This window comes from Varanus komodoensis, unplaced genomic scaffold, assembly GCF_004798865.1.
Source record: "Varanus komodoensis strain SLA01 unplaced genomic scaffold, ASM479886v1 scaffold24, whole genome shotgun sequence".
Classification (NCBI taxonomy): Eukaryota; Metazoa; Chordata; class Lepidosauria; order Squamata; family Varanidae; genus Varanus; species Varanus komodoensis.
Window position 1 is genome coordinate 2,434,156 of NW_025335641.1, and position 18,360 is coordinate 2,452,515.

Genomic DNA, 18,360 nt, shown 5'->3' on the forward strand with positions numbered 1-18,360 from the left:
TCTGGGAGAACTGGGCGAGTGAGAGGAACTGCAGAACAAACAAGACAGGGGACAAAGGTAAGGTCTCGGAAGGGATCCCAGTAGCAGACCAGGAGATGGCCTTGGCGGGAGTCACAGGTGTTGCTGTCTGCTGTGACAGCTGCGACATGTTCGCCCTTCTCCCCCAGGAGAGGCAGGGATACACTTGCCCTCGGTGCAAGCTGGTGACCCTGCTAGAGGAGGAGGTGAGGTGCCTGAGGGCCAAGAGAGCTCTCCAGGCCCCCCCAGAGCAGTGCCCCTCTGGACAGAGGGTTGAGGGAGAGGCCACGGGAGGAGCAGCTGCGGAGACATGGAGGTATGTCACCCACAGGAGGAGGAGGCCAGCACAGCCTCCTCCTTCTCCTGGCACCAATCCGGAGCTGGGAAACAGGTTCTCTCCACTTGGGGAGGCTGGGGCTGATGAGGCCTCGGGGGACCAGCAGGACCCCCAGCCGGGGACGACAAGCAGCAAGGGGGGCACTGCAGGAGAGGCGAGAGCCAGGGCACGGCCTCCCACCACCACGAAGACACGGCGGTGGATGATTGTTGTTGGGGACTCCCTGCTGAGGGGCACTGAGGTGGCAGTGTGCCGCCCCAACCTGGAGACAAGGGAGGTTTGCTGCCTGCCAAGCGCAAGGACAGAGACATGTGAAGGACAGAGTGGAGTGTCTTGTTCACTCCGGGGGTCAGCCGCTCCTGGTGATCCATGTGGGCACAAATGACGTGGCCAGGCAGGGTGAAGTCGGGATCACCAGGGACTTTGAGGCCTTGGGGAAGAAACTCAGGGAGCTAAAGGCCCAAGTGGCCTTCTTGTCAAAATTACCGGTCCGGGAATTTGGGTCAGGAAGGGACAGGAGGGTCTCCGAAGTGAACGACTGGCTTAAGGTGTGGTGCCAGAAGGAACGCTTTGGGTTCCTCGACCACGGCACTCGGTTTCTTGCCAATGCACTTCTGGCAAGGGACGGGTTACACCTCACGAGGATGGGGAAAAGGTCCTTTGGAGATGCTCTAGCGAGCTTCGTCTGGAAGACTTTAAACTGAGCCAGGGGTGAGGGGGTTCAAGCTCCCCAGAAACGTGTCTGCACTGGACAAGTGTGGGGAGAGGACCAGGGCTCTGGGAGCAGGGTTTTAGAGGTACTGCAGGGACTGACAAGACTCCTACAGAGAGGGGCCAGGTATCAGGGAGGATGGGAGGAAGGAGGAGGCTGGGAACTCCAAGGAAAGGAAGCGGTGGGAAGGAGTTGAGGTGCATGTACACCAATGCTAGGAGCATGGGTAATAAGCAGGAAGAGTTTGAAGCTCTCCTGGGAATAGGAGGGTATGACCTGGTGGGAATCACAGAAACTTGGTGGGATGAAAGGCAAGTCTGGGATGTGAACATAGAAGGGTATCACCTTTTTAGAAAGGACAGGAAGGGAAAGAGAGGTGGGGGCGTGGCTTTATACATCAGGGAAGGGATAGGATGCAGTGAGATAGAATGCAACACAGATGGGGATTTGGTAGAGGCAGTCTGGGTGAAATTTAGGAGTTTTGACAGGGAAAGAGACCTGACAGTGGGGGTTTGTTATCGCCCTCCAGGTCAACTTGAGACCCTGGATGATGTCCTGACAGGTCAGATTCTAAGGATATCTCGGGGGAGAGACACAGTAATTATGGGAGATTTCAGTCTCCCAGATATTACTTGGGAGACTCACTCGGCGGTGACAGCCAGGTCACGTCGCTTCCTAGAAGCTATAGAGGGAGGGTTTTTCACACAGAGGGTCCTAGAGGCGACGAGAGGGGCAAACATCCTTGACTTGGTCTTGACCAATAGGGAGGAGCTGATAGATGAAGTACAGATTAGGGGAGCTCTGGATGCGAGTGATCACTCCATCCTTTGCTTTGAGATCAGGGGACTGCGGACGGGCAGCAGGTCGAGCACTAGAAGCTGGGACTTCAAGAGGGCCAACTTTGGCCAACTGAAGGCCAGACTGGGGAAAGTCTTCTGGCATAGGTTACTGGAAGGTAAGCGAGTTGAGGAGTGGTGGATAGCACTGAAAAGGGAGGTTTTGGAGGCGCAAGCCTTGACGATACCTCTAGTCAGTAAGGTGGGGAGGCGGAGAAGAGCGCCGCCATGGATGTGGAAGGAGGTGGTTAGAGGGATTAGACGAATGAGGAAGTTCCGTAGGAAATGGGTACTGGGGCAAATAGACAAAAGGGTACACCGGGAGGAGGAGGCCTGTTGCAGAAGAATTCTTTGCAAGGTTACAGCTTGATTACGAGCTGAGACTTGCCAAGAATATCAAGAGCAACAAAAAGGGCTTCTTTCAGCATGTGAATAGGAAGAGGAAGGGGAGACAAGTGGTGGGACCACTAAATAAGGAGGAAGGAGATCCAGTGACTGATATGAGGGAACAGGCACAGATGCTAAATGACTATTTTGCCTCTGTACTCCCCAAAGCAGGATGGGGGATGTCCGCATAGGAGATTAGATGAGGCTGGGGACTTACAGGCACAGATTAGAGTCATCCCCCTTGACGTCGAGGGGCTCTTCAGGTCATTGGACATTACAAAGGCGCTAGGCCCTGACGGGTTAAACCCAAGAGTGCTTAGAGAGTTGGCAGGAGTTCTCTCACTCCCGCTGTCCTCCATTTTTGAGGCCTCATGGAGAACGGGTGAAGTTCCGGAGGACTGGAGAGTGGCATCAGTGGTCCCAGTTTTCAAAAAGGGTGGTAGAAGGGACATGGGGAATTATAGACCTTTTAGCCTTACTTCCATCGTAGGAAAAACAATGGAAAGGCTCATAATAGAGAGAGATCTAGTGATGCTAGATAGGGAAGGGAGGCTGACAGCCACACAACACGGCTTCCGCAAAAACAGGTCCTGCCAGACAAACCTTGTGGAATTCTATGACAAGGTTTCGAGAAGGCTAGATGGAGGGGATGCAGTGGATGTGGTATACCTGGATTTCAGCAAGACCTTTGACAAAGTGCCCCATGATATCCTGGTGGAGAAACTGAGCAGTTTTGGGATACACCAAAGCACTGTCTGGTGGATTAGGGCATGGTTGGCTGACCAAAAGCAGAAGGTAACCATTAGTGGGGAATCATCGGGATGGCGGCCAGTGACAAGCGGGGTCCCCCAGGGCTCTGTCCTGGGGCCGATCCTGTTTAATCTTTTCATTAATGACATGGAAGAAGGGGTGAACAGTCTGCTGATCAGATTCGCAGACAACACTAAAACTGGAGCAGTGGCCACAACTGAGGAGCAGGTACTCCAGATCCAAAAGGATCTGGACAGACTATGGAAGTGGGCAGGAGACAACAGGATGGCATTCAATGTGGATAAGTGCAAGGTCTTGCACTTGGGGCATAGGAATGGGAGTCATAAGTACAGGTTCGGTGACAAGTGGCTGGAGAGCAGCACTTGTGAAAGGGACCTTGGGGTACTGGTTGACTGCAGGCTAAACATGAGTCAGCAGTGTGATGCGGTGGTCAAGAGGGCGAACGCCACCCTTGGTTGCATAGCCAGAAGTGTGGCTTCTAGATCAAGAGAGGTATTACTACCACTGTATATGACTCTGGTGTGCCCACAACTGGAGTATTGTGCTCAGTTTTAGGCCCCTCATTACAGAAAGGATATAGCCAGGTTAGAGTCAGTGCAGCGTAGGGCCACAAGGTTGGTGGCCAGTTTGCAGGGGATGCAGTATGAGGCGAGACTGAGGGAACTGGGTCTCTTCAGCCTGGAGAAGAGGAGACTCAGAGGGGATATGTTGGCAACATACAGGTATGTGAGGGGATGTCACATGGAGATGGGTAGAGACCTGTTCTCCCCTGCAGAGGAAGGCAGGACGTGCTCCAACGGAGCAAAGCTCAGGGAGCCAAGGTTTCATTTGGATGCCAGGAAGCATTTCCTGACATTTAGGACCCTGAGGGTGTGGAATGGGCTTCCACGAGAGGTTGTTGAGGCCCCATCGGTGCGGGTGTTCAAGGATAGGCTGGATGTGCACATGGTGGGCCTGTCGTGAGCAGAGCCAGCTGGTGCAGGAGGTCAGACTAGATGGCCCGGGAGGCCCCTTCTGACTCGCTCTGTTTCTATGTTTCTGTACTTGTCCTGTGGCTTTTATTCTGATTCATTGATCACTGGTGTTTTGTTTGCTGCATTTAAAGAAATGCTGCTTTTATTTCATAACTCATGTTGCAAATTATATGTTGAATGCTGGTATAGCAAATTTTAAAACAAATACGTAACTCAGTGTAGTGCAGTGGGTTAACACAGCAGCTGTTTGGGAATATGGCACAGCTTAGCAGGGTCACTCCTGGCACAGGAGTGTAAGGGCTGTATTTAATTGGGGCATATAATGAGGTGACCTGACAGGTTTGGCAGCTGGATCTGAGGAGACTCAAGAGGGACAATCCTTAGAATCAGGAAAGGAAGAGGAAGAAACACTGCTTCCCTGAGAGTTGGGACTTGTCTGTTGGCAGTAGGCAGATAGATTGAATCAACCACCTTATTTCTCTCAGGCTAAGTCCTTGCTTGTCCCATGCACCCTTTAAATGGACCCACAGTTAGAGTCTGTGCAGCTAAGGAGCATAACAAGTTAGTTCCTTTTCCTCTGAGTATATGCACTGTGTATTGATCCTTGTTTCCATATGTAAGCCCTGCCTTTTTGTCTATGAATAAATTAGCCCCATTGTCAGTATCTAATGCTCGGGTGAGAGTTTGAAAGTTCTTATACACCTCTCCCGAAATGTCTTCCATGTTCAGATTTAGAAGAAAAAACAAGGGTGCTGTGAGCCCAGGAAGGAGAACATGACAAACTATGAGTAGCGCCATCTGAGCAGAGAGTGGTAACAGATATGCATCAATTCAGGGAAGCTTCGGAAATCATAGGAGCCCAGGACTCATCAAGTTCACTGACTACACATCAGCTTTTTTAGAATATTCACAACAATTTGAATTAACACCAAGCTTTAAAATAAATGGATGGGATCATTTGTGAAAGTTATTTCAAGATACGTAGTCCTAACTAAAAGAATGTAATCTTGTATATATCTAGAAAAAGAATAGTAACACTGCCCAATAAAAGGTGGGGTTTTTTTGTTTTTGCTTTTTATTTTGCTATTTCATCAGGTACACTATAATAGTGTCTCAGACCTTTTGTCTAAGTTTTATTGGTAAATTTGCCATCCTGAATGGCATGGTTGGTTTTCAGAGGAATTTAGCAAATGGAAATCAGTTTTCTATTAAAAGCTGTTGTTTACTATTACAAGTCTTGTACATAATTATGTGTAGGTGTGCATTGGGTTGAAAACATTTCTATATACATGTTTTTATATAATTTATATCATGTTATTCTAAGGACACTTCATGGCAGGACTTTTCCTCCCCCCCTCTTTTTTTGGGGTTGCTGTATGTGAGTGGCTCTGAGGTAGAACTTGGGGGTGGTAATTGAAACCTGAGGATACATTTAAAGAAATACAGCTGTGCTAAGACTAGAATTTACGGGAAGTATGGTATAGAATTTAAATTGTCTTTGTGGTCTCTGTGCATCACACATATGGGCTTTCTGCCTGTGCCAAGCCTAGAACTGGGGAAAAGCTTCTATAGGGGAGTGTTCAATTCTGGGTGGGAGCCTCTCTCCTTCCTGTTCCCAGGAGGCAGTGGGAGAGATTCCTGCCCACCCCTTTGTTTTTGACCACCATCAAGCTTAGACTAGGAATAGCTTCTTTCTCATTCACCTTTGGTACTAGCGTTCTTTTGTTCTTCCTTTCAGGAAGCATGGCAGAAAATTCAGATTCACTGCTGAAGTATAAAGAACAACACTGAATTCTCTTGCTTTGCTTTAATATACATTTAGCAATGTGATTTAAATGAATGCAAATAATGAGTCAGATTCATTTGGTCTACTTTTACCATAAATAAGAAATATAACACTTCTACAACTTCTCATTGGCTAGGAGTGCCTCTTAGGTAGCTGAAAGAATCTAATCCCTTCACATGTGGAATTTCCAAAAGCTGCCTGGTATGACAAACTTAGATGCAAAATAGTTTAAATGCTAATAAAGAGAAGTACCTGTGAACTTGGAACAGTTGATATATTGATGTAGTTGTCAGCTTTGCAGAATTAACTGTTCAAGAACTTGTTCAGAGTGAGTTGTTCCGATGATTAAGCTGTGTACTTGCCATTGGCTTGAATTAGTTCTTGCTTTATCAAAATAGAAGAAAAGGGATGTTTAAAGGCTGCGATGTTGAAATGCTAAAACAACACATGCACGCTTGGCTTTTTTTCCCTGTTGGGTCTAATCAGGCGTGCTGGAACTCTCTCAAGCAAGAATGACTGCCGGGCGGGAAGATGTTACAGTAATTATCTCCCTACAACTTGCAGAGTGGGTAACATAAAGTTTGGGCTTTGTTTTGCTTTAATGGCCTGATTATTTACAACCTTCTTTTTGTGTTTGGATTGTTTTTGTTGTTTCTTGGCTTTGCTTCTTAAGTATATTTTTATCATTTAAATCTGTATAAGTCTGCCATATTTAATTTATTAGAAAGATTAGTGCATTCTTCCCTTGCACAGATAATTAACACACCCTGGTCTTTAAAGCACCCTTCTCCAACCTGGATTCCATCAAAGAGAAATTATGGGAGCTGAAGTCCACTATGTCTGTTGGGGGTCAGCTTTGGAAAGGTTGCTTTAGAGTAGAGCTATTGTTTTGCATGAGGTAGATGCTTTTATACAAGAATGTCCTGCCAGCAGAATCTTGAGATTGTAATCCTGGACACACTGATGTGTGTATAATCTCTGCTGAACTGTTGGGACTTGCTTCTGACAATATATGCTCCAACTATGTATATGCCACACACACACACACACTTCTGATTATATACAGAAAACCCTTTTTTTGAAGTGTTTATGTATATAAAATATGAAGTGTATAGTATGATAAAAAACAAAATTGTCCCACTTATATGTTGGAAATGTGTTTTTGGATGTTATGTGTAGTTGGTATTATTATTGTTCTGTACTTTCACCTTCTCCTCCTCCTCATATATTTTTCATTACACTTATATCTTGCATATTTTCTTCTTGCAAGGGATCCAAGGCAGACTACATAGCTCTGTTTCATCCTCACAACAACTCTGTGAGGTAGGTTAGGCTGCCAGAGAATGACTGGCCCAAATTTACTTGGTGAGCTTCATGGCTGAGTGGAACTAGAATGTGGGCACCAGTCCAGCACTCCAACTAGCACAACCTCTGGCTCTTTCATTATTAATACTATTTCATCAATGAGGGAACCCACTGAGAGATTATAGGGAAACTTGCAGATATGAGTATTTTCACAGCCACTATCTTCCCATTTGTACTTCTTTTTATAACATTGCTTTTCTCTTTTCAGTGCCTACCACAGCAGAGACAATAACTCCTTCCACAGAGCTGTACAAAACAACTGTATCAACTACAAGCACTACACCACAGAAAATTCCTATTAGTACAACATTGGCTGGGAGAACAAAAGATGACAACAGAGGCCCCAAGCCACCACCAGCAGTTTCTACCACCAGAATTCCCCCTGTCACAAGTTTCTTCCCTTTGCCAGAGAGATTCTGTGAACCTGATACTGCCAGAGAGATTAGTTGGCCTCAGACTCAAAGAGGAATCGTGGTGGAACGTCCCTGCCCCAAGGGAACTCGTGGTAAGTCCTCAAAACCAAACTACAGGTCAAGTGAAATAAATATTTCAACATCTGTCTTGAACAGTTGGTTAGTCTCAAGCTGCCTTTCATATGATCTTGATTACTTGGGAGGAAGTGGCACCTTCAGTTTTTAAGCTGTAGAGGGCATTGGAACCTAAGTACAAGAAACACTACAGTCCTTTCTGATGGATAAACACTACAGTCCTTTCTGATGGATTACAGATCACACTTGTGTCCTTGTCCAAAGTCCTGTTTGTTGCAATGCTTGCTTACTGCTTTCTTTTTCACTATAAATCCACTTTGAATTGTTTCCATTAAAAAACCTTTGTATTCGTCTGTTCACCATAAAGCCCTGACTATATTAGTGCCACTGTGTTTTGTGACTTTGTTGTCAGCAGCCTCTATTAGTTATTCAGCATTTAATATTGATAATCTATTTGAGCCACAGTCCAAATATCCCAGATGCTTGTGGGAGATTTAGAAGAAACATACCTACAAACACACACAGTGAAAACACTTGTACTTCAATCTTGCCTTCTTTGTCTTTCATAGGCACAGCTTCATACCTCTGCATGGTTTCCACTGGAACATGGAACCCTAAGGGCCCTGATCTTAGTAATTGTACTTCACACTGGGTAAATCAGCTGGCCCAGAAGGTGAGTTGGAAAATTATTTTTGAGCTTTATTTTCAATGTGATCTTATGCTCATGATTAACAGCAATTCTGGGCATAGTCACATATCCTCTAGGAACTATGAGAATTTTGCTGCCTGTTCAAGAGATTGCACAGGCCCTAATAAGGTACCCTGTGTGAATATCCCCCTTCAAGGAAAAGTCCTGCTATGGCACTGGAGTGTCAGCTTGATAATGACTGTCTTGAACACTTGAGGAAACCTGTGAGTGCCTCTTTTCGAACACTCACACATAGCATCAGAACAAACATATCCATGGTTGCAGCCTGCTGCAACCAGTGTGGCATTCGCTGTGATCCTGCAGTGCACACTTTCTTGCAAGCTGCTCAAATGCAAACAACCTTACTTTCATCTGGGAGAAGTCAGAAAAGACAGAGATGGCTCCCTTGGGCCTCAGGAGAGCACAACATCCTTTCCTCATGAGGGATACCAGTCTAAGCATCCTCAACAAGTGGTGATGCTACATGTGTTTCTGCTGAGGCAAAGACTGTTGCCTTTTCTTTGCTCTTCACTGGGCCAAAAGTAAGTGGATGGTGGTGGTGGTGGTGGTGGTGTTTTTATGCTAGCAGGCAGAGGAAGGCAGAAATGGAGGCAGCAGCAGAGTAGGTGTTCTGTGAGCCCCTTTGAGGGCATATTCACTTGGAACATATGTAGAGCCTTACTACTTTTCAGTGTGATCATGCTTGATTCACTTCAGGGAAAATCTGGAGGCCAGATAATTTTGCCCAGCACCCAACAGTGTTTGCCAAAATAGCTACAATTTCCTGAATTTTACTGAGATGCCTAAATGTCCATCTTAGGGTGGTCAGATGGAAAAGAGGACCCAGCTTCTGTATCTTTAAGAGTTGTGCAAAAGAAGGAATTTCAGCAGCTGTGTGTGCCTTGCATAATAAGTTCCTTTGCCTGAAATCCTCTCTTTTACACAACTGTTAAGTTTGCAGAAGCCCTGTACTCTTTTGCTTCTGGCCATGCTAGACCTACCAGCAAAAGCCCACCACGTGCATGAGTTTTTGTGCTTGGAGAGACACAACAAAAATGGGAGGTTTACCAAGCACCTGCTGGGCCAGAATCTATGGCTGGTGGGTTGTCTTCAGCTTGGTTGATTATATGGGACACACCTGGTCTTAGATCCATTTTAGTAAGCTAATCAGTAATACGTATATTTTTACCAAGTTTGTGGTAGTCAATATTCATGTTGGGTAGCAAGTAACAAATGGCATTTAGTAATGATAAGTGGAAAAGCTGTAGTCATACCCCAGTGAACTATAGTGTTTTCAGTGTTTACTGTTGCTGTGGGTTACCAATGGTACCAGTAAATAAGCCTTTTCAAGTATCTAGTGCTAAATTATCAAAGTATGTATTAATGCCACAGTGCATTAATGAAAGTATCTGATATTAGGACAGAAATAATTCACTTCTATCATTGATTAAAGTTGTTTTGATCACTGACTATTGGCAAATCACATGTTTCACGAGTAGACATTCTCAGGCTCAGTTTCTTGCATCTTCTGAAAAAATGAGCTGAGGTAGCAAGGTTGCTTGAAATCTCTGCGTGAAAAACTGCTTCCTATCAAAGGTAGATAGATGTTGGTTAGATAGATCAATGAATGGTCTGATTACTTTTGAGGCCATTTTGTACATCCTGAGCATCCGGGCCTGGGAGAAAGGTGCCTGAGAATCAGTTCCCAGGCTCTGACCACCAGCCACATTAATTCCACAATCAGCTTTTCAGAATTGGAAGTAGACAAACAGAGGGATTTCCCTGACATGAACTTCCTATGAGTAGCTTTTTGAAAATAAGAGCATTTACCACACATACTACAATATGCAAGTCTGCAATGAATCAGTATCTCGCAGCATCTAAAAACAGTAGATGAATTAATTGTACAACTTTTGATTAAAAAATCAAGTTGGCCAACAAATTGAAATCATATAAAAACAGACTAAATTTAGGAAACACTTGATAAAACTACTAGTTAGTAACCACTTTATAATCAGAGAAGGAGAAAGATGAGAAAGGGCCTAGCAAGCAGGGGAAGTATTAAGCAGTGCAGCCTAAAAGCTCTGAGGAATTTCAAACCCTTCATTTGTCCTATAAGATAAACTATCTGCTTCCTGCTGTTGCATTCTTTATTGTTGTTGCATTGCTAGCTAAAATTCCATGAAATTTCACAAGCAGAAGAGAGAAGCAGGATGGACAATTTACATCCTCAACAGCACCATACAAATAAAATTCTCACTTTCCAGACAAACAGTGCACTAACCTTATTTTTTGCTCTGCTGGCCATTCCAACAACCTCAATTAATAGTGACAGGAGGAGGAAGTAGACATGCCAGGAAAGTTCAGAATTTCCACTCATCTCCATATGCTCAGGATGGACAGTTCCAAAGGGTGGCAAGGGCCAAATGGATTCTATGTAAACATGTTAAAGATCACATGCCTACAGTGAGGCTGGCCATATTCCAAAGTGAAAGGGGCTACCCTACCAGTACCAGTACACACTACATATACTTACATTGTCTCTTCTTCTCCCTCTCCACATACATGTGTTGCACTCCAGTTTTAAAATTGTGGAAGCCTGTTGCTACCTGCATCACCCTGTCTTCAAATTTCTTAGTTTCACTAATGGAATGTTGGAAGAATAAAATGGAATTTTGGGAATTAACTTTAATCAATAGATGATAGATCCTTCCCTCCCTCCATATATATACCTCAAACTCCATAAGTTAAAAGGACAGGTTCCTGGCCCAAATACCTTACACTTTATTTCCTGGGTTGCTGCAGGCTCTGTGGGGAACTAGAAAAAGAGAAGAATTCTAAAAATATCTAACAACTTACTGTTTTAAGACAAAAATCTGATACTTATTTATAACTAAAATGCTCAAGGCATTAGAGGCTTGGGGACATCTTATTAAAATACTTTCAATAATTATTTCAGATCAGAAGTGGAGAAAATGCTGCTAGCCTTGCCAATGAATTGGCTAAACACACCAAAGGACCTATTTTTGCTGGTGATGTGAGTTCATCAGTCCGACTGATGGAACAGTTAGTGGACATTCTTGATGCTCAGCTCCAGGATCTGAAGCCCAATGAGAAAGACTCTGCTGGACGGAGCTATAACAAGGTAAACACAGGGAAAACAGCCTCACCCATTGGGCTTTAAAACTCCTTTTTCTCATGGTTTTGTTTGCTTTCTCCCAGCAACAGTTTTGTGAAATGGTTGCTTGCTTTGCATCAGTCCCTGAAGGAGAACATATTTTAGGATTTGAAGGGAAAGTAACCAATTCATAAAGACATGAGGTTTTTGACACTATATCACAGTGCCACAAACCTAGTACTCAAGAAATCAACAGGAACATGACCATTCCCATATGGGCAGTTAGAATAGAACAGATGACGTTAATTTTACCTTAGGAGCACGCTAAAAACAAAACAGCATTTTAGGCATCAATAAGACTTAGCACTGCTGTGCTCTTTGGTCCAATTTAACTTTACAGTATTTTGGTGGGAGGAAGCAGGGAACACAAAAACTGTTTTTCTGTAATCATCCTAGACATGTTCCCTGCTAGCATGATTTGGGCTCCCAGAAATATTTGATGCAGCAAGCAGTGACTCAACCTTGCCCTTCATTAACTTCCATAAAAGCAGAAGATTCATCTAGAAGTGATGATTAAAAACACTTAAAATGTATTCCTCAGGTGTCTGAACAACAATTAAATAGTAGCATTACTATTCCACTTTTTGTGTCTAACATCTGATGTTTTTTCCTTTTTTACTAACAAGCTCCAAAAGCGAGAGAAGACATGCAGGGCTTACCTTAAGGTATCTCTCCCATGCTGTCACCTTGCTTTCTCCCTGCTTCAGTAACCCGCTGCTACGCTTTATCCTGTTGCTGCATGATCCTCTGTATTTCAGTCTTTGATAAATGTGTATTGTGCCCTTTCACCACCAGCTGTTCAAAATGTTGGCTTTTGCACAGGTATAATGCTTCCATAATAAATCAATAGTAGAATGAACCAATAATCAATACTTCCTTTCCTCTCACCTTTTCTCTAAAAAGTGCAAGAACAGCAATGGGCATTAACCGAATTGGAGAGAACAATAGCTTTGTTTCACCATAGTGTTATGCTTGTAGAAGAAAACCAAAGCTGACAATAAGCACAAATGGTTTTATATTTGCAGTTATATATCAAAGACTGTGTACCCATAGCAAGTAGACTCCACAAATCGCTGCTGGTTCTCAACCTCCTCTTGCTTCAGTGGAGTTACTTCAGTGGAATGTATCAAGAGTGCCTGCTGGATTACATCCCATATTTGTGCATGATAAAACTGCAAGAATACATACACACCTTCAGCCACCCTGTTTTATTTCTTTTTGGTGCACTCTTAAATTCAGAGACATATATGTATGCACAAATTGAAAAGTATATCCATTTGAATGCTAACTATGGTAACTTGAACTGCAGATAAAATGCAAGCTTTCTAATAACTACCTAATATATTGCTCCTTGGTCCTACTTAGCCCTATTTTCCAAACTGAGAGAGGAATTATAAATCATGAGGGAGTCAAAATAACTTGCAGGCCATTCAGTACATGTTCTTGTTAATACCAAGGTCTACACTGTGTGTCTGACAGTAGGGAAGGGTGTTAGATAGAATTGCAGCCTAGTGGTGTTGGTGTTAAAACAAATAATTGCACATATTTGCATATTTCTTCTGTAATGTTACCAAATGATATTAAAAGTGATGATGATGATGATGATGATGATACAATGAAGGGAAATGGCTCAGAACAGAATAAAGGAAATAATAAAAATATGCCTAGTCCATGACAGACATAGCATTCTCAATTCCTTAATGAAAATTATGTGAGCCAAAAGAGGCTTTCGAGCCATTTACTCTTGTTCTCTATTGCCTTCATCTAAATTCTGCTCCCCGCCCAAAGAGGGGGAAAAAATCCCAAGACAGAATCATGATTTACTGTTATATGTGCAGCAATGCTAACTGTGGTTAGAGCTAATCAAGACTTAAAGCAGGATTAAATCATAATTTCAAATCCTTGGTTAGCAGAATCTCAGTTCTAGTTATAGTTGTGGCAACAGACATATTGGATAATCAGCATTCTAACCAGTGGTGGAGCTCGTAATCCAAAAGGGACCAAATGGGTAGAGGACATATGCTATCCTCCAACCAGCAGTTGACAGCCTCATAATTTGGAATGTTACATCTTCCCTTACCCCAAATTACACTCTCCTCTCTTTTTCACACTCCGCATACTTTTGGTAAGGTTGAACAAAAGAGAAGTGGGTGAAATCACATCTTAAAACGCCCTTGATAATTGTTCTCTTTTAACCTGGATCATGGGAAGTTAGGCTGGAGCACATTGGGTTTTACACTTGCATTTGCAGTTCACCTTTAAAAGGTAAATGTCATTGTGCAGAATGTAATAATGAGTGTGCTTGTTGTCATGATGGTAAGAAACTTGGTTATGATCCAGCTGAAGCAAAGCATTTACTCATGATAATTTTAGTGAGCAAGTTACATTGTTATTTTTTCCATTGAACTAAAAAAAGAAGTGCTTTGAATTTGGCCAGGTCATGCACTGAGAATTTATTATGTCTTTCTCTCCCACTACCCAATCACAACCAAAACTTTGGCAAGAAAATGTGTCATTACAGTGCTGGCTGTTTTCAGCTCACTGCAGAAAAGCAGCAACTGAGATAGCATTGCAAATATAAGGAGAAATGCAAGTTAATGAATATATATAATCGGCACAGTGTAAAACAGAAATGGCAGCACAAGCTTAATTTCTTACTGGAATCAGTTTTTGTAGGTCTCAAATGAGCTTCTCAGTTTGGAAAAAACTAATAAAACCTCTTAAAATTACAAATCAAAATCTGCCTGATGCGATGCAAATGAAGCAAGTCTTCACTTCACAAGCAAGAATTCACTTGTAACTCAGATCAGAAGCTCCAATCCGTATTTCTTAGTGACTAATGAATATGGCCTCTGCAGACCAATTTCTGTTCCACTCTATTTAATGGCTGAAACAGTATCAGTGTGAGCAGTTTGATTCTTCTGTTACCCATTAGAGAAAGGGGGAAGAAAATCCTTTCATGCCACTCCAAAGTATCTTCCACCTGCCGTTGTGGAGGCTTACAATACGGACAGAACGAGGATATTAAGATGGATTAGGCTAATTAATTTTGCTCCTGACAATAGCCCCAACTAACTTTTCTTATTCATTTAGGCATAGAGCACAGTGTTCTGGTTGTGACATCTTTTGTTTTCATTTCCATTGCTTTTGAAATTGATCACCCGCATTATATGTGTGCTTAATGACACATAACTAGGTAAATGGGACGTGGTAAACATGGTGATTCAGCAATGCATAGTATATACAGTACATGGCTACATTATGCATTAAAGTAAGAATCTCCCTGCAATTGATTGTTTGATTACTATGATTGATTGGATACTTTTGCCAGGTGAACATAGTGGCAGTGTTTGCACAATCAAAACCTAACATGAGAAGCCAGAATATGTCTAATTTCAGTGTACATACATTTCCTTTGCTACCACTTCATTTTATCCTTTGTGAGAGCAGTGAACAAACCAGGAAACTACAGTTAACCATAGCTTCCAAATGCATGTGAACTGGAAAAGATGGTTATTGCTTACTCTAGCAAGCCAGATTTGGAAGCCAACTTTCAGCCATGGTTTAAATCCTAGTTTGTTTGGAAATCAATAACTAAAGTTCTTGATTTATAGTGACTTTTCTCACTTTGATAAAGGGGAAACCACAGCTGGTACATGCAACTTCTAAATATTCTGATGTTAGGATTTGATCATTTGAACATGGTCAGTATTTTCACATGATCTTCCTTCTCTCTTCTACCTTCATATGATGCTGTGCAGATGTACATTTTTCTTCCTAATATACATATAATTCTGTGGGATCAGGCCACTACTACATATTCTTTAACACTGATTCCATGTTAAAGTCCTCTGTTTCTGCAGTGGATCAGCGTTCAAAAGAACTTTAGTTTGGCACCAAAGGCTTTCAAATGAAAGTAGTCCCCGTTTTTATTCTTCAATATATTAATGGCATTTTTTTTCATAGCTTTCTAAGGTATGTTATGAAGATGCTCTAAAAGGAGACGTAGCTCTTTTGTCACTAAAACACTGTAAATCATGTTAACAGTAAATATTACAATTGTGGCATGATCATGTTAGGAACTCTTTCATGCTGCCGAAGGCAGTAGAACCTAACATTTTTCTAATGAATGCAGGCTATTGTTGACACGGTGGACAACCTGCTTAGGGCTGAAGCTCTGGAATCTTGGAGAGATATGAATTCTTCTGAACAAGCACATGCTGCAACAATGTTACTTGATACACTAGAAGAAGGGGCTTTTGTCCTGGCAGACAATCTGTTAGAACCAACAAGAGTCGCAATGCCTACGGATCACATTGGTAAGTGAATGTATCCTGAAAAGGCAGGTGCCATGGTGGGGAAGGAAGGAAGAATGCATCAGATGTAGTGATTTGGGATAATCAAATAGAAAAGCATGGTTCACCCACTTAGGAATGAGTAAAAATTAAGATTATCACCAGGTACCATAATTAATGTTGTAATAGGTAAAAATATTAATAGGTGATGTGCTGTTCATAGTGCTGATGTTGTTTAATGTCTAAGGACACATGCTTATTCTTATTTAGGCAGAAAAATGCCCTGCAACTCCTAGTATTTCCTAGCTAGTCATACCAGTTCAAATTTAGCCAAAATTCATTAGGCTGATGCAAAACATCATTCTCTTAACCTCCTCCTAGTGTCCACCATACAGATGTTAGAATATTGGTTTACCTTAAAAAATTATTTCAGGACCACTACCACAACAGCAAAACATGAAAGCTAAAATGTGCATTTAAATTAACTGAAATGTTTGCTGTAGAAGAATCTTTTCCCTTATATATTATCAGTTGCTAGTGAATGAAGATCACTTGCAGGTGGAATGCTGTCCCAAGTTTAGGTACGAAGTGCATGTACTAAATATTTTGATTAATCCTAACTCCATTAAGGTGAAAATACGTTAACAGAGCTACTTTTTCCAAAGTACTAAAAAGCCATGCTTCACAGATAATAATAAATCACGTTCAATAGCTATTTTCTTTTAACTGCTGGCAGGGAGATTAAACTACCTTGTATCAGATGCAGGTATATTTTCTTGTACATCTGACTATTGTATGTAGGAACTGTCATTCCTTTGGTATTGTTGTCACTCCATATATGTTTTGGCAAGTTTTACATAGAGCACACGTGTGTGCATGTGTGCTGTTGGGCATGCATGTCATCATTTGTTTTTCGGCGCCAGGCGAAGACCTTTGTATTTAAGCAGCGTTTTAAATGTTAATATTATTGAATTTTATCTGGCCAGGGCGGCTTATTTTATATTGTATAGTTGTATTTTATTTTAATGTATATATTTTAATTTTTACTTATGAAGACCTAACTTATTGTTGTAAGCCGCCCTGAGGCTTCAGCGAATGGGGCGGCATAAAAATGTTTTAATTAATAAATAAATAAATAAATAAATACCCATATATATGCCCACACATAAACACACATCAGAATGAGGCTAGGCCTAGAGGTTGAAGAATTAATTAATACAAGGAAGATCAAGCAGTTTACAAATACTTAGTAATTACTTTAGAAACTAATTTTTCAGCATCTTTACTTGGAGGTAAACCATTCTTAGATGCAATAGCACATACAGTCCGAGAAGTATGTTTGGGATTACAACCCATGTTTTAACAAGAGGCAAACTGTTGAGGGTTGAAATAATTTTCAGTTATTTTTGTCATGTGCACGCACTCAGAAGAGTCTTGTGTGCATAAGGGAGTGGAGATGCTTGTGAAAACCAGAGCCCCAGAGAAGAGGAGTTAATCGTTGTCCCAACAACAGTACAAAACTCTCACCCTCCTTCCCCAGATGTTTTTACTAGCGTAGAAACAGATGGGGTTTTGCTACCGGAAGAAGAGGCCAAGATGCAGGAGCAAGACTCTTAGAGAGCAGCTACGGGACTAGATACTGATATGAAGTGCGAGAACAAAGCTGAGTTTGAGGATGCTCGTTCCCGCAGGCACACTCGAAGACTGGGGGCAGATGGAATCTCAATTAGAAGAACAGCGACGACTGCACGTTCAGAGCGCCCCACCTCTGGGGGTGCATCCTCGGCGGGTTCATAAGCAAAGCATGAGGTTAAGTTAGGTAGAGTGAGAGGTCAGCTTTCTATCCTGTTTATGTTAACAGTGGTAAATTGTTTGTAAGATCCTTTTGTAGTTGTTTAGAATGAAGACTTTGGTAGCATCTGCTGGAGTGATTGCTTTCGTTGGGAAGGGGTGCCTGGCTCATGACAATTTTGTTGTTTGAAACATAAGAGGAATATCCTGCAATGAAGGTTTGTTTATTATTAGTTAATTGAGATTGGCCTCACCAAAGAGATGCTTGGTGCTTCAATGAAGCTAGTCACCTGGGAAGAACACAGGTGCTTTAATTATATTTCTATCACCCTTTGCTTAAATTGGGCATCAGGATGGTCAGAAACAGCACCACTATATACTCAGTAGATGCAGCAATTTCTCTGATCTTCAAGGGCCATGGCTTGCACAGACTTTATTATATGCAGCAATTGACAGAGCACATGTGGAAGTCTCCTTTTGCATACGCATTGCCCTTGCTTGATTTGGATAATAGCATGGTTGACACTTCCTTTCTTCTTTCTAAACATATCATTTTGAGCATTGATAATAATGAGGTATTAAATTCAGGGTTTGACAGCTTAGATAGATAACCTTATCATTAATATTTTATTCACCACCATTTTAATAACTAGCTATGTGGACTGCCTTTTTAAAGCTTCCTTTTTGTATAAATATTGGCTAGTAAGTGTCAAAAATCAACTGACAATAGTGTC

General features: G+C 42.2%; 1 protein-coding gene across 17 annotated transcripts in view; it reads left to right on the top strand.

Annotated features, from left to right (window-relative positions):
• Positions 1-18,360, top strand: part of ADGRL2 (adhesion G protein-coupled receptor L2) — a 425,162-nt gene that overhangs the window by 369,028 nt on the left and 37,774 nt on the right. For 15 of the 17 annotated variants that reach the window (XR_006414954.1, XM_044432483.1, XM_044432481.1 and 12 more), the window contains 5 exons: positions 7,395-7,691; positions 8,244-8,347; positions 11,322-11,507; positions 12,167-12,205; positions 15,676-15,859. Coding sequence is in view for 16 of the 17 variants with exons in the window: in XM_044432483.1 (XP_044288418.1) it covers positions 7,395-7,691; positions 8,244-8,347; positions 11,322-11,507; positions 12,167-12,205; positions 15,676-15,859 (810 nt within the window). In the remaining variant the exon portion in view is untranslated. The remainder of the gene's footprint in view (positions 1-7,394; positions 7,692-8,243; positions 8,348-11,321; positions 11,508-12,166; positions 12,206-15,675; positions 15,860-18,360) is intronic. The other 2 variants (XM_044432485.1, XM_044432489.1) reach the window with 1 other exon arrangement.